The following is a 17,176-nucleotide window of genomic DNA, read 5'->3' as shown; positions in this document are numbered from 1 at the left end:
AAACATAAAGGCACAATACCCAGTACTGAAAAACCAATAGTCAACCCACCCCGTGCGTAGGCCACCAGTCTTCTCCGCAGTGTTAGAGCCAAGGAGCTAGTGCTCCACCTAATCCTATACACCAACTCTCAGATGTGAACAGTCAGGTGAATGATGTTCCCTGACCCGTCAGGAATATAGGTGCAGCATTCTCAGCCAATAAGGGTACAAGTGCCATCTTCCTTAGTGAGCAGGTAATCTAAGGCCATGATATCCCAGGACAGCCTGGCCACATCAAGCTGGGAAAGGCTATCATCCATAACCTTCCTTCCTTTGTAATAACCCTCTTTACCCAACCAGCATGGGTAAAGTGCTCATCCAGAGCACTGGGGTGGTATGCGTATAGCACCAGGTATCCCAGTCAGCAGAGGCTGCACCACATTGTGGGAAGCCAAGGGTAGGCCTAGGAGCTGCATAGCCAGTAAGTGCCATACAGTGTCCAATGAGTGTCCACCTTCACAGCACCATTTGGTATAGACACAGCCGTCCCAGGATATTGTTCCTGCTCACACTCACCCTATCCACTGACTTGTACCTGTGGTTATCATACCACTGACACCAACGTTCCCTGTCAGGTGGGGAAATCACTTTCAGAGTCAGGACCTTTCAGTTAAATGAACGGTACGTGGGGAAATACCAGCTCTTAAACCATATACTCCACCAGGGGCTATTAACAGTCAAGCCTGTTACAAAACAATGGGTCGAAGTTGGCTGCAATAGACTACTCCCTTCTGGCTCCCCCCAATATAGAGTGCTAAAACCTGACAGGCTGGATCATTTCCCCCAACGGCCATTTTCCCTGGCATCAAAATGGATTGAAATTAGTGGCCTCCATTTAGCACTGGAGTACGAATCCAGCAATGTGACGCATTGGTCCAACGTGCAAATTCTAACGCTAACATAGGGAATGTATTGTAGGATATCCCAGCACAAGTCAGCATTGACCACTTTGCCACTTGGTAATGCAGGGAGATACAAACACACTCATTCCTAGTTAGTCACTGGGTATTCAGTCACAAAAAAACCCCAAAAACAACAACTTCTGGAATTGCTTCCCAAATGCTATGTCCCTCTGAAATGCGGGCATCTCATATCTGAAATAAAGATGCCCAGATTTCTACCATGTTAACCCAAATTTCACATGGTCAGAGTGAAATGTGGGTTTATCCCTAAACCCAATTGAATGGGAAACAATTGAGTTACAGATTAAAAAACAAAGGAGACAAACAAATAACAGATTAAAAATACAAACACGAGGAATTCTGCAGTTGCAGTTGCAAGAACTGAATGTTTGATGGAAATTAGCTGTAATTGTTCTGATCTTGGGGAAGGTATGTTGAGATTGTTTAGAACACCAACACCAAGGGCTCAGCCTAAGAGTCCAGCTCGGATTTGGAACCCTAGGGTCTCGGGGCTCTGGAGACGGGCAAATCGAGGGTCAGTGTCACGACAGAAGATCCGTGTGTCATCGGGGTGTTGGAATATCTGCGGATGTGTGCCCAGTTTTTTGGGCACAGAGCTCGAAAAAGCAATGTGGCAGACTTTCAACATCGTAAACCAGTGAGTTGTTTGTTATGTCTCCCCTTTCACTGGGGAAAACGGAGACACCTCTTTCTGCCTTATTAGGGAAAGAGAGAACCTGCGGTATGTCGAATACCGGGTGAAACGCATGTTTTCGGGTATCTCCAAGTCTGTGACTTTGCTGTTGCTTTGCTCATGCTTGAGTGCTCGGTGGTGGGTGCCGATGCTTTTTTTTGCTGGGGTGGGGAAGAGGGATTATTGCTTGCTGCCGCTTACGCGTGGGAGGGAAGGGAGCTGGCGGGGGGGGGACTTTGGGGTTCTAACATTTAACTGTTGTTCATTCTTTGGAGCAATCCTGTTTCTGTGGATGATTGTGAAGAAAAAGCATTCCATATTGTATACACTGCTCTGACATTAAATTGTACCTTTGAATCTTTGAATTCATTTCAAAGATCAGAACACTCGAGCAGTTGGGAGTTTCACAGTCAGCATAACTTTTACATCTGGATAAACATTGAGAGGATTTGAACAGCTTTCACACATTAATCAAGATATTTGTATGATTTAGCATTACAAATGAACTATTACAACCAGGAATTCTCTCTGTTCCAATGCATGAACAGACTGAGAAGAAAGGTGCAGACACGAGGAAATCTGCAGATGCTGGAAATGGGAGAGGATCATGGGATGAGAAGTCTGGGGAGAAAGAGAAGGTGGGGGGAGCCCGGAGGGTGGAGAGCAGGCAAGGAGTTATAGTGAGAGGGACAGAGGGAGAAAAAAGAGAGAAAAAAAGGGGGGAAAATAAAATATATAAGAAACATATTAAATAAATAAATAAAGGAAGGGGTGTGAAGGGGAGGAGGGGCATTAATGGAAGTTAGACAAGTCAATATTCATGCCATCAGGTTGGAGGCTACCCAGACGGAATAGAAGGTGTTGTTCCTCCAACCTGAGTGTGGCTTCATCTTTACAGTAGAGGAGGCTGTGGATAGACACATCAGAATGGGAATGGGATGTGGAATTAAAATGTGTGGCCACTGGGAGATCTTGCTTTCTCTGGCAGACAAAGCATAGGTGTTTAGCGAAACGGTCTCCCAGCCTGCGTCGGGTCTCGCCAATATATAGAAGGCCGCATCAGGAGCACCGGACGCAGTATATCACCCCAGCTGACACACAGGTGAAGTGTCGCCTCACCTGGAAGGACTGTCTGGGGCCCTAAATGGTGGTGAGGGAGGAAGTGTAAGGGCATGTGTAGCCCTTGTTCTGCTTACAAGGATAAATGGCAGGAGGGAGATCGGTGGGAAGGGATGGGGGGACGAATGGACAAGGCAGTTGCTTAGGGAACGATCCCTGCAGAAAGCAGTAAGAGGTGGGGAGGGAAAGTTGTGCTTGGTGGTGGGATCCCATTTGAGGTGGCGGAAGTTACGGAGAATTATATGTTGGACCGGGAGGCTGGTGGGGTGGTAGGTTAGGACAAATCATATGTTGGACCCAGAGGCTGGTATTCCCTCCCCTTTCTTGATCTTTCTGTCTCTATCTCTGGAGACAGCTTATCTACTGATGTCTACCATAAGCCTACGGACTCTCACAGCTACCTGGACTATTCCTCTTCCCACCCTGTCTCTTGCAAAAATGTCAGCCCCTTCTCGCAATTCCTCTGTCTCCGCCACATCTGCTCTCAGGATGAGGCTTTTCAATCCAGGACGAAGGAGATGTCTTCCTTTTTTAAAGAAAGAGGCTACCCTTCCTTCACCATCAACTCTGCTCTCAAACGCATTTCTCCTATTTCATGCACTTCTGCTCTCACCCCATCCTCCCGCCACCCCACTAGGAATAGGGTTCCCCTCGTCCTCAACCTCCCAGCTCTTAGCTCCATCCCTCCCCCTCCTGTCTTCTCCTATCATTTCAGATCTCCTCCTCCCCCTCCCACTTTCAAATCTCTTAATATCTCTTCTTTCAGTTAGTCCTGACGAAGGGTCCCAGCTGAAACGTCGACTGTACCTCTTCCTATAGATGCTGCCCGGCCTGCAGCATTCACCAGCATCTTTTGTGTGTGTTGAGAAGAAAGGTGCTCCACTTTTCTGCTGTCAACATTACCAGAATTTATTTCCAAAAATCAATGTACTCCTGTGAAAGTCTTTCAAAATCGTTCGTTAATTATTAACAGAAATACTTGGAAAACAAAGAAAAAAATACTGACTATGGAAAGAGTGTAATTGTGATTTGAGTGAGGTAGATCCATTTTCAAAATCTCTCATTGTGTCTCTCCAATACATCGGATCGGACGGTGACAAAGCAAGATGAAGCTCACCCTAAGTTACGGGATCATCTTGTTGTTTCTCACTGGCTGTCACACAAATGATGGTAAGTATCAACGAACTCTCAGTGCAACCTGTTCCTCCCGTCTGTACATCTCCCCCAGCTGACGGTGTTCCTCCCACAGCGGTGACTTTGGGTGAAGGTTGTTGACAGGAATTGTCAGACCATAGCTTGAGATTTCTGCACTCTCTTCATCCCTGGCAGGTGATCAAAGTTTCCTCTAATTTTTTTAAAGCTGCACGGACCAACCATTGCTCTGGGCAGAAAATTTTTATGTGGCCTGAAAACTACACAGCACTTTAAATGTTTTTATTTGTAATATGCATTCTATGAGTATTTAGACCAGCAGTAGTGAGGATCAAGAAGGTATGGACAAGGGAAGCACAGGAGCGCCTACAGGACTGCTTTGAATTGGTGGACTGGACTGTATTCAGGGATTCATCTTTGAACCTGGATGAGTATGCTGCAGTTGTTATCGACTTCATTAAAACCTGCGTGGATGACTGTGTGCCTACAAAGACTTACTGTACATTCCCAAAAGAAAAGCAGTGGATGAACCAGGAGGTATGTCGTCCGCTGAAGGCTAGATCTGTGGCATTCAAGTCTGGTAACCCAGGCTTGCACCAGAAAACCAGGTATGATTTGTGGAGGCTATTTCAAGGGCGAAGAGACAATTTCAAACGAGGTTGAAAGCAACATTGGATGCATGGCAACTCTGGCTGGGTCTGCAAGACATTACTTCCTACTAAGCGAAACCCAATAGTATGAATGGCAGCGATGCTTCACTACCAGATGAACTCAACACCTTCTATGCACGCTTTGAAAAATACAACTACAGTTGTGAAGATCCCTGCTGCACCTGATGACCCTGTGATCTCTGTCTCAGAGGCCAATGTGAGACTGTCTTTAAAGAGAGTGAACCCCCACACGGTGGAAGGTCCCGATGGAGTACCTGGTAAGGCTCTGAAAACCTGTGTGAACCAACTAGCCGGGGCATTCAAGGATATTCTCAACCTCTCACTGCTACGGTTGGAAGTTCCCACTTGCTTCCAAAAGGCAAAACAATTATACCAGTGCCTAAGAATAATAATGTGAGCTGCCTTAATGACTAACTCCTGGTAGCACTCACATTGACAGTGATGAAATGCTTTGAGAGGTTGGTCATGACTAGACTGAACTCCTACCTTAGCAAGGACCTGGACCCATTGCAATTTGACTATCGCCACATTAGGTCAATGGCAGATGCAATCTCAACGGCTCTCCACATGGCTTTAGACCAGATGGACAACACAAACAACTACCTCAGGATGCTGTTCATCGACTATAGCTCAGCATTTAATACCATCCTTCCCACAACGCTGATTGAGAAGATGCAGAACCTGGGCCTCTGTACCTCCCTCTGCAATTGGATCCTCGACTTTCTAACCGGAAGACCACAATCTGTACAGATTGGTGATAACACATCCTCCTCACTGACGATCAACACAGGTGTACTTCAGTGGTGTGTGCTTAGCCCACTGCTCTACTCTCTATATACACATGACTGTGTGGCTAGACATAGCTCAAATACCATCTATAAATTTGCTGATGATACAACCATTGTTGGTAGAATCTCAGATGGTGATGAAAGGGCGTACAGGAGAGAGATACTCCAACTAGTGGAGTGGTGCCACAGCATCAACCTTTCACTCAACGTCAGTAAGACGAAAGAACTGATTGTGGACTTCAGGAAGGGTAAGATGAAGGAACACGTACCAATCCTCATAGAGGAATCAGAAGTGGACAGAGTGAGCAGTTTCAAGTTCCTGGGTGTCAAGATCTCTGAGGATCTAACCTGGTCCCAACATATCGATGTAGTTATAAAGAAGGCAAGACAGCGGCTATACTTCATTAGGAGCTTGAACAAATTTGGCATGTCAACAAATACACTCAAAAACTTCTATATTTGTAGAGTAGACAGCATTCTGACAGGCTGCATCACTGTCTGGTATGGAGGGGCTACTGCACAGGACTGAAAGAAGTTGCAGAAGTTTGTAAATCTAGTCAGCTCCATCTTAGGTACTATTCTACAAAGTACCCAGGACTCCTTTAGGGAGCGGTGCCTCAGAAAGGCAGCGTCCATTATCAAGGATCTCCAGCACCTAGTGCATTCCCTTTTCTCACTGTTACCATTATGTGGAAGGTACAGATGCTGGAAGGCACACAGTCAACGATTCAGGAACAGCTTTTTCCCCTCTGCCATCTGATTCCTAAAAGACAATGAATCTTTGGACACTACCTCACTTTTTTTTAATATACAGTATTTCTGTTTTTGCACATTTTAAAAAATCTATTCAATAAATGTATACCGTAATTGATTTACTTATATATCATTATAATTATTTTAAACTTTATTTATTATTATTTTTTTCTCTTTGCTAGATTCTGTTGTGCATTGAACTGCTGCTGCTAAGTTAAGAAATTTCATGTCACATGCCAATGATAATAAACCTGATTCTGATTCTGAATGAAAATTGAAACATCACATACTTTTGATTTGATTTATTAATCAGAGGGTATAATGAAATTAAGTACATCAAAGAAAATCTTTTATGTTTTGTAAACTTTTTCTCATCAGTCTTCATTCCTGCTGCTTGTTAACGTAGGCTATGTGCACGGTCGCATTTCAGTTACTGTACAACTGCGCATCTGCGCAGCTTAGAGGGAACAGTGCAGGTGATTCAGCTTGCTGCACTGTTAGACACTGTGTCTTTTCCTTTCACCATCTCCCAATGCCAGGGTGAGACTGAGAAACACAACAACCAACGTATCCCTTAAGATGAACAGATTAATACAAGTAGACTTTGAAATTAGTTGTATAAAGATAAGCAAGGAATTGAGAAAACAGATTTTGTGTAGGGATACTCAGTGATTTTGTTCCCAGCTAGTGGATTCCAGGGAGATGTGGAAAAACTGTTTAGTTTCTCATTATGAAGGATCTTGTATAACTGGAAGATTGTTTTCCCATATAATGCATCATAAAAGTTATCATGAGAAATTTTTGCTGCTTTTTAGCTGAGTACATGAAGCCTGGGATACTAGTGAGGATTATATTTTGCATCTTTTCATATCTGGAGAGACCACCCTGAATGTTGTGTGACTTTCGGCAGCATAGTTTCATCACAGGCAACGACAGTGTCGGCTTTTAACGTCTTCTTCTTCTTGAGCTCTTAGCTCCCAGTGGGACAAAGGGGGGTTGATGAGCTCCTGTCTCTATCGTCCAAAGTTGATGGTACGGTTGGGGTTTATCAATGTTTCTCTATTCGATTGTATCAGCTGAACAGGGTTTGATCTATACAGCTTCACCACAGCCCTGTTGAATGGCCTTAGCCATCTCCACCTCGGATGGTGGGGACGTGGTGTAGGCTTTTAAAGTTAATGAGAAGAAAATTTCAGCTTTTATATAATTCCAATCTCAGTGCAACTACACACTAAAGCATTTCAGAGGTAATAGTCTGATGTCATGACACAGTTCCATCAGCACCCGGATGTTTAATACTGTGGATGTGTTATTGAGTCTTTTTACAGAAACCTTCAGCTCTGCAGCTCCTGTCTCAAGTCCAAAGAGAATCTCTGGAGCGAGAGTGCGTGGAAGAAACATGCTCAAAGGAAGAAATCCAAGAGGTCTTGGAAGATGACTCCAAAACGGTAAGGACAAATTTTCCAGGTCCAATTCCAATTTAGCCCTTGTTTTCCTCCCTCCTTGGGTAGTAAGCTGGTGACATAACTCTACCAAAGGAGGTGTAAGGTGCTCCTTCCCAGAACACGAAGAATGTTAAAGGTTTAGAGGGGGCACAACAGATGTTCACCAGGATGCAGCTTAGATTAGAGGGCAAGTGTAATAAGGAGAGGTTGGACACATTTGGTTGTTTTCCCTGGAGCTGTAAAGGCTGAAAGGAGGCTTGGGCTAAATGGCCTAATTCTGTTCCTATGTCTTCAATTGAATTCAATTCAACCATAAAAAGAACACCTATGAATACAGCCAAATGAGACAGTGTTACTCCAGGGCCAAGGTGTAAAACACTGTACTGCCAATCACACACAGTGCAAAGCACCTGTAATGCCCTGGTTAGGATTTCTACTGCCACACTGTGAGGGATTTGATTTTAGCAGTTTTCTGTAAAAGCAGTGTGTGTCTTTGGTGAGAGAGTTTTAGTTTTGGCTGAAGATAAGAAGCCATGTTGTTCAACTTAGCAATGTTGTGTCAGCCAATCAAGATGGTGGTATGGAGAGAAAGTTCTAGAGAGATCTGGAAGGATAGAGGCTTCTGACAGACAGTGGTTGGGTTCATGGTCTTTAAGTGGGAGATGCGGAGGGGAGAGGATCAAGGAAGACACCTGGTGCTTTGTACCTGAAGGGAAAATCCTAATGCAAGGAGTGCTTCATGCGGCCAAGAAGTTCAAGAAGGGAAGTTCTACCTGTGATTGGTGATGAGAATTCTGCACTGTGAATAAAGCGGTATACCCAATCACTACAGAAACGAGCTCAATCGTTTATGTGCACTCTTAGACTGGTTGAACTGTAATTGGCTCTTGTTTTTCCTTTTCTTTTTTTTATTAACTGTTAATAAAGCTGAAATTGGTAAATATTCTTTCATTATAATTTTATGATGGTGTATGATCTGTTATTCCTTGGTGACCAATAATTGAACGTGGTCAGTAATTACACAGCATTCGCTCAAATCGAGGTTTCTTTAATGGTAATTCCCAACATTCCTGTTTGGTTGAACCCCAAATCATACCGGCACTATACATATATTGTTTATAAAAGGTGACCTTCTCACTGCTTAGCTAAGGTGAGGGGGTTACATTTGTCTTATGAAGCTGGTCTGGTGACCACAGAGTAATGGTGACCATTTTCCTTCTTCCAAAGATTTGGCTGAGCATTTCTAGCACCGTCTGCTTCTGTTCCCATTCACTAACATCTGAGACTAAGCCACCAATAATGTCCTCACCAGATATTGAACTGAGGCCAACTGTTATTAATGTATTTCTCTTTTCACTCTTTAAGGAATTCTTCTGGAAACTCTACATAGGTATGTGGTTCTCCATTTTATCATTCTCACAAAGCCGCTGGGATTTTCACATTAAGGAATGCAAGTTGTAGCCACCAATGAGACAACTTTCCCTTCATGTACTGATTTTAATGGAAAAAAGGATTAAAGATGGTCAAGGGAAATAAACATCATGTTGTACAGAACGCTGGGAAGATTCAGTGGGCCGAGCAGTATCTGTGTTGGCAGAAGGTGTGAGTCGATATTCTGGATCGACACCCCGCATTGGGACCAAAAGGGAAGTGGAAAGTTACCACTGTTTGTTTATTTATTTATTTATGAGTCATAGAAAATAACAGCACAGAAAGCTCATCTAGTCTATGCTGAACCATTAAAGCTCCTAGTCCCATTGACCTGTACTGGGACTATAGCCCTCCATGTCCCTATCATCCAAACTTCTCTTCAACATTGAAATAGAGCTTGCATGCACCACTTTGGCTGTTCATTCCACACTCTCATTAACCCTCTGAGTGAAAAAGTTTCCCCTCATGCTCCTCTTCAACTTTTCACCTTTCACCCTTAACCCATGACCTCTAGTTGTAGACCAACCCAATCTTCTGCGTTCCAAGAAATACAGTGCACACCAGCCCTTTCGTGTTCCACAAGCTGCACTGCCCAGCAATGCTCCGATTTAACCCAGGCCTAATCCCAGGTCAATTTACAATGAACCTGCTAATCTACTAAATTCTCCTGTGGGAGGAAACTGGAGAGCCCGGTGGAAATCCATACACTCATGGGAATGACATACAATCTGCTTACAGCGAGCGTTAGAATTGAACTCTGAACTCTGTTGCTCCGAGCTGTAATAGGGTTGGTTCCTGTGCTCTGTTCTTCACTGATCTATGGTCCTACAGTTGACGATGGCATGTGTTTTAATCCTCTTAACTAATAAGATTCAAAATGGAATGTGTGGATGAATATTAAGGTATAAAACCATAAGGCATAGGAGCAGAATTATGCCAATCTAGCCATGGCTGATTTACTATCCCTCTCAACCACATTCACCTGCCTTCTCCTTGCAAACTTTGATGCCCTGACTGATCAAGAACCCGGTAACCTCCACTTTAAATACAATCAAATGACTTGGCCACCACAGCTGTCTGTGGCAATGAACTCCACAGACTCTCCACCCTCTGGCTAAAGAATCAGGGACCTATTTCATTCAGAACATTTATTTACATGTATTTTCTTTGTTGTTTTGATGGACTTGTGAAGATTGTATACTGCAGTAATGGATTTTTAATTAGAATTGCAAACACCAGGATAAAGATTTCAATCCACTCGAATTCCTATGATACTCAATGTAATTTGCTCCCCTTGCTGTCATGCAGAAATAAAACCCCTTAATTTCACTTCCAATTTCCAGCCAGGCTGATGTGTATTTCAACTACCTGCCAAAATAATGGGACCTGTCAGAATACCTTCACGGGAGTACAATGTAAATGTCTCGGAGGATATAATGGAACCTTCTGTGAAACAGGCAAGAGAACTTTCATTCTCAAGCGTTGAATTCTGACTGTAGACATTAGGAAGCAGTAATATCTTGATCAGAACTATGATGGGTTATGGTATCTGAGAGTAACATGGGGGCTCAAACACCCTGTCTTGCATGGGTTTACCATACGTTTAGAAGACAGTTGGACAGGAATGTTTTAGAAGTTTATGGGGCAAACAATGGGCACCATGGTTAGCATGGCAGAGTTGGGCCAAAGAGCCTGTATCTCTGCTGTGAAATGCAATCACTCTACTCTGGTACTGCTTGCTGCCCAGTAGTTTCTTGGACACACTGGAGTGGAACTTCTGAGGGTCTACTGTGTAAGGTTTTGGCACCAGTTCCACATCCCATTCCCATTCTGATAAGTCTATCCACGGCCTCCTCTACTGTAAAGATGAAGCTACACTCAGGTTGGAGGAACAACACCTTATATTCCGTCTGGGTAGCCTCCAACCTGATGGCATGAACATTGACTTCTCTAACTTCCGTTAATGCCCCACCTCCCCCTCGTACCCCATCCATTATTTATTTATATACACACATTTTTTCTCTCACTCTCCTTTTTCTCCCTCTGTCCCTCTGACTATACACCTTGCCCATCCTCTGGGTTTTTCCTCCCCCCTCCCCCTTTTCCTTCTCCCCGGGCCTCCTGTCCCATGATCCTCTCATATTCCTTTTGCCAATCAACTGTCCAGCTCTTGGCTCCATCCCTCCCCCTCCAGTCTTCTCCTATCATTTTGGATCTCCCCCTCCCTCTCCCACTTTCAAATCTCTTACTATCTCTTCTTTCAGTTAGTCCCGACGAAGGGTCTCGGCCTGAAACGTCGACTGTACCTCTTCCTAGAGATGCCGCCTGGCCTGCTGCGTTCACCAGCAACTTTGATGTGTGTTAGTCATAGTCATAATCATAGTCATATTTTATTGATCCCGAGGGAAATTGGTTTTTGTTACAGTTGCACCATAAATAATTAAATAGTAATAAAAACATAAATAATTAAATAGTAATAAATAAATTATGCCAGGAAATAAGTCCAGGACCAGCCTATTGGCTCAGGGTGTCTGACCCTCCAAGGGAGGAGTTGTAAAGTTTGATGGCCACAGGCAGCTTGAATTTCCAGCATCTGCAGAATTCCTCGTGTTTGCGTTTTCAAACTAATTCAAGTTTAATTGCCATTTAACCATACATGAATACTCATGAATACAGTCAAACGAGACAGTGTTACTCCGGGGCCAAGGTGCAAAACACAGTACCAACTGTCACACACAAGATCACATTCACGGAATAACAGAGTCCCAACATCCCCACACCCCCCCCCCCACCCTGCCCGGCTTGATCCCCAATCCTCACACATACAAACCCATCTAGAATATCAGTAAAAAAATACGACACAGAATATGTATGTATATAGTCCAGAACCCCCAGCCCACTGAGATTGTTCGATGACCCACCATGATCCCAGACGCCTGCTAGGTGACACTGTGACTTAAAGACCCAGTCCTCAGCTATACAGTCACAGAGAGAATAGTAGTCGATACACCACCAGACAAATATGTACATGAGTCCCTGGAGACAAAGGGGAGACAGCCAGTCTCTCACACTTGCTCATCTTATACTCCTGAGGCGGCCGAACATGGACTGTGGTGCTGTGGCACACAAGGCAACCAATGGGAATGAGCCGCTGCATCCTTCGAATGCGCCAATCGACCAAATGCATTCAGATTGTGAACTTCCCTGTGCCTCTCCTTTCTTAGAAGCTTGCAAAGGTTCGATGTGTCTTGAATGGAGAAACCAACAACAGGTAGAGGATACAGCCCAGTCTATCGTAGGTAAAGCCCTCCCCACCATTGAGCACGTGTACACAGAACGCTGTCATCATCATCAAGGGCCTCCACCATCCAGTCCTTGTTCTCTCCTCACTGCTGTTATCAGGAAGGAGGTACGGGAGCCTCAAGTCCCACGTCACAAAGTTCAGGAACGATTATTACCACTCAACCATCAGACTCTTGAACCAAAAGGGTTCATCACGCACTCCAACACTGACCTGTGGACTCACTTTTAAAGACTCTACAACTCAGGTTTATGGATGTTTATTGCTTGTTTATTTTTATTATTGTTGTTTCCTTTTTATCTACTAGTACAGTTTGTTGTCTTTTGCACATTGTTTGGTTGCCCGTCTTTGTCGAGGGCAGTTTTTCATTGATTCTATTGTGTTTCTTTGTATTCTCTGTGAATGCCCACAGGAAAATGAAGCTCAGGGCAGCTGTATCATGACATATATGTACTTTGATAATAAATTCACTTTATTGCTGTTCCAGATATCAATGAGTGTGACTTAACGCCCGCATGCCCATCAAGAACGATTTGTATAGACGGAATCAACAAGTTCACCTGCATTTGCCCAGCTGAAGGATGCTATGCAAATTCTGAATCATAAACAGGCAGTCGTGAAGGACTTGTTATGGATCTTAAATCAGAATCAATATTTACAATTAAATATGGAGCTGAGCTTGAATCGGAAGAATCAAACTCAGATGCAGGATTTCAGCCAAAAATGATGACCATCCTTCTGTCTTCCACAGATGCTATCTAACCTACTGAGTTTCCTCAGCATTTCGTTGTTGCTTCAGATTCATACAGGGGGTTGGGGGGGGGGGGTCCTCTCTCTTAAATAAGCATTTTCTGGCTCAATCAGCAAACACTGCTTGCAGTGCCAAACAGAAGCAGGTTCCCAGGTTTAGTAAATAAGACAAAAACACTGACTACAAACAAGCATTTTCTTGCTGCTCCAGATTCCAGCACCTGTCTCTTGTGTCTCCAAAATCATTGTCAATGTCCACCAACCTCTTCAACTTCTGCCATTAAAGTCTGGATTCTACAAATCCCAGTGATCAGTTGTCGTTCGGTACACAAATTAATACCTATGTAATGACTTTTATAAATTGTTCTTTAAGCCACACACTGAAGTTTTCGCAAATAACGAGAATCAGGACCTTCTATAAAAGCAACTGCAGAAATAAGGCATCCGTTAATCTCGTGAGACCATGGATTTGCACCTTGGAAGGTTTCAAGGATGTAGGCCTGGGCAAGGTTGTATGGAAGATTGGCAGTTGCCCATGCTGCAAGTCTCCCCTCTCCACGCCACCGATGTTGTCCAAGAGAAGGGCATTAGGACCCATACAGCTTGGCACCAGTGTCATCGCAGAGCAATGTGCGGTTAAGTGCCTTGCTCAAGGACACACACGCTGCCTCAGCCAAGGCTCGAACTAGCGACCTTCAGATGACTAGACGAATGCCTTAACCACTTGGCCACGCGCCAAGAAAATATGATATAGAAGCAAAATTGGCCCATTGAGTCTGCCACCCCATTCTATCATGGCTAACTTAACATCCATTTCAACGCCATTCTCGGGCCACATCAAGCTGGGAAAGCTGTCATCCATAACCTTCCTTCTTTTGTAATAACCCTCTTACTATGCCAACCAGCATGGGTAAAGTGCTCATCCGGGGCACTGGGGTGGTATGCGTATGGAACCACGTATCCCCGTCAGCAGAGGCTGCACCACTTTGTGGGAAGCCAAGGGTAGGCCTAGGAGCTGCATAGCCAGTAAGTGCCATTCAGTGTCCAATGAGTGTCCACCTTCACAGCACCATTTGGCATAGACACAGCCGTCCCAGGATATTGTTCCTGCTCACACTCACCCTATCCACTGACTTGTACCTGTGGTTATCATATCACCTACACCAACGTTCCCTGTCAGGTGGGGAAATCACTTTCAGAGTCAGGACCTTTCAGTTAAACAAATGGTATGTCGGGAAATACCAGCCCTTAAACCACATACTCCACCAGGGGCTATTAACAGTCAAGCCTGTTACAAAACAATGGGTCTAAGTTGGCTGCAATAGACTACTCCCTTCCGGCTCCCCCCAACACAGAATGCTAAAACCTGACAGGCTAGATCATTTCCCCCAACAGTCATTTTCCTTGTCATCAAAATGGATTGAAATTAGTGGCCTCTCTTTGGCACTGGAGTACAAATCCAGCAATGTGACGCATTGGTCCAACGTGCAAATTCTAATGCTAACATTGGGAATGTATTGTAGGATATCCCAGCACAAGTCAGCATTGACCACTTTGCCACTTGATAATGCAGGGAGATACAAACTCACTCATTCCTAGTTAGTCACTGGGTATTCAGTCACAAAAAACACCCAAAAACAACAACTTCTGGAATTGCTCCCCAAATGCTCTGACCCTCTGAAATGTGGGCATTTCATATCTGAAATAAAGATGCCCAGATTTCTACCACGTTAACTCAAATTTCACATGGTCAGAGTGAAATGTGGGTTTATCCCTAAAACCAATTGAATGGGAAACAATTGAGTAACAGACTAAAAAACAAAGGAGGCAAATAAATGACAGACTGAAAATGCAGACAAAACAAACAAAGAAAAATCCAGGCTTGTTTGTACTTCTCTTCCTTAAGAAACATCGCATGCAACTGCAAAATTTAAATACAAACAGCTAATTTTCACTTGGGGGAAATACACACTTACCAAAGAACGAAAGAAAAGAACAAAGTAACCCGGTGGGGCCTGACATAATCATACAGTCTCTTAAAGGCAAAAACCTCACACATATACACACGCTAGAGCAACATTTCTCCCGCACTCAAACCATTCACACTCTACTTACAGGGAATAGGAATGGAGGCTGAATGACTCTGCCCCCCGCCTCCCCACTCCTTACAGGAATGAGGCATGAAGGCACTAACCACCCTGAGACCCACTGCCACCGGAGGTCAGCCATAGCCTTCTGTAGTGCCTCTAGTGCGGGATATAGAGAATCCTGAATGGAATGCAAAGAATCCAGCAGAAGATAAAAGGAACCCTTATCAGAAGAGGGCTTGAAGAATGCCCCTTCCCTGTTAATGGCCTCCTTTTCCCACCTTCCTCCAAGTTCCACAAACTACAAAACTAAATATTCCACAAACAGACAGAGCTAAAAGTGCGCACGAAGCAACCCTTCCCACTGGATCCGTGCGGCGTGCCCTGGGGAGAATGGAAAGAGATTAAGCCTCCAGCACATGCTATTCTTTACACCCGGGGTGTTTAAAACTGAACACCAGAGCTGTGACACACAAGGCATCCAATGGGAAAGAGCTGCAGCAGATTTCAAATGGGCCGATCAAAAACTGTCATGGCGGAAGCAGCTTTCAGCCGACAAACAAGCCAAACCCACACACGGTTTTGCAGCAGGTGCTGGTATCACGCTTGCCCCACTCCCTGACCCCCGCTGCTTGCTGCTCGAATTTCGATCCTCAACATTCGCCACTTTTCCTAAGCCACTCGACCCCTTCCCTGCACTCAGCACCTGACCCCCATTGTGCAGCGCTCATAATCAGACCCGCTCCCTGTGCCACACGACACCTGACCCTCTCCCTGTGCCACTCGCGACCTGACCCTCTCCCTGTGCCACTCACCACCTGTGCCACTCGCGACCTGACCCTCTCCCTAAGCCACATGCCACCTGACCACATTGGAACAGAGAGAATTTCTAGTTGTAAAAGTGCATTAGTCATGCTAAATAATACAAATATCTTGATTATTCGCTACCTGACCCTCTCCCTGTGCCACTCACCACCAGACACTCTCCCTGTGCCACTCGCTACCTGACCCTCTCCCTCTGCCACATGACATCTGTGCCACTCACGACCTGACCCTCTCCCTGTGTCACACGACACCTGACCCTCTGCCTGTGTCACTCATGACATGACCCGCTCCCTGTGCCACTCGACACCTGACTGCATTGGAACAGAGAGAATTTCTGGTTGTAAAAGTGCATTAGTCATGCTAAATAATACAAATATCTTGATTATTCACTACCTGACCCTCTTCCTGTGCCACTCACCACCTGACCCTCTCCCTGTGCCACACACCACCTGATCCTCTCCCTGTGCCACACGACACCTGTCCCTCTCCGTGCCACATGAAACTTGACCCTCTTCCTGTGCCACTCGCGGCCTGACCCTCTGCCTGTGTCACATGAACCCTGACCCTCTCCCCGTGCCACATGAACCCCGACCCTCTCCCTGTGCCGCAAGACACCTGACCCTCTCTGTGCCACATGACACCTGACCCTCTCCGTGCCACACGACACCTGACTCTCTCCGTGCCACACACCTGACCCTCTCCCTGTGCCACACACCACCTGACCCTCTCCCTGTGCCACACGACACCTGACCCTCTCCCTGTGCCACACACCACCTGACCCTCTCCCTGTGCCACATGACACCTGTCCCTCTCCATGCCACATGACACCTGACCCTCTTCCTGTGCCACTCGCCGCCTGACCCTCTGCCTGTGCCACATGAACCCCGACCCTCTCCCCGTGCCACATGAACCCCGACCCTCTCCCTGTGCTACTCGCTGCCTGACCCTCTCCCTGTGCCGCAAGACACCTGACCCTCTCCGTGCCACATGACACCTGACCCTCTCCGTGCCACACGGCACCTGACTGTCTCCGTGCCACACACCTGACCCTCTCCCTGTGCCACACACCACCTGATCCTCTCCCTGTGCCACACGACACCTGTCCCTCTCCGTGCCACACGACACCTGACCCTCTTCCTGTGCCACTCGCCGCCTGACCCTCTGCCTGTGCCACATGAACCCTGACCCTCTCCCCATGCCACATGAACTCTGACCCTCT

The 17,176-nt window shown here is 45.5% G+C and overlaps 1 protein-coding gene across 1 annotated transcript; it reads left to right on the top strand.

The window, feature by feature from the left end:
* Positions 1-3,751: 3,751 nt before the first annotated feature.
* LOC134355884 (vitamin K-dependent protein Z-like) lies at positions 3,752-13,365 on the top strand. Its single transcript, XM_063066410.1, has 5 exons — positions 3,752-3,924; positions 7,436-7,566; positions 8,929-8,953; positions 10,338-10,451; positions 12,783-13,365. Exons 1-5 carry the CDS (start codon positions 3,861-3,863, stop codon positions 12,899-12,901), a joined length of 453 nt encoding a protein of 150 aa, XP_062922480.1. The 5' UTR covers positions 3,752-3,860; the 3' UTR covers positions 12,902-13,365.
* The last annotated feature ends 3,811 nt before the right edge of the window (positions 13,366-17,176 follow it).

The sequence above is a fragment of the Mobula hypostoma genome, chromosome 13 (genome assembly GCF_963921235.1).
Source record: "Mobula hypostoma chromosome 13, sMobHyp1.1, whole genome shotgun sequence".
NCBI lineage: Eukaryota > Metazoa > Chordata > Chondrichthyes > Myliobatiformes > Myliobatidae > Mobula > Mobula hypostoma.
The sequence above is the reverse complement of the archived record's forward strand: the minus strand, read 5'-3'. Positions and strand labels throughout refer to the sequence as shown.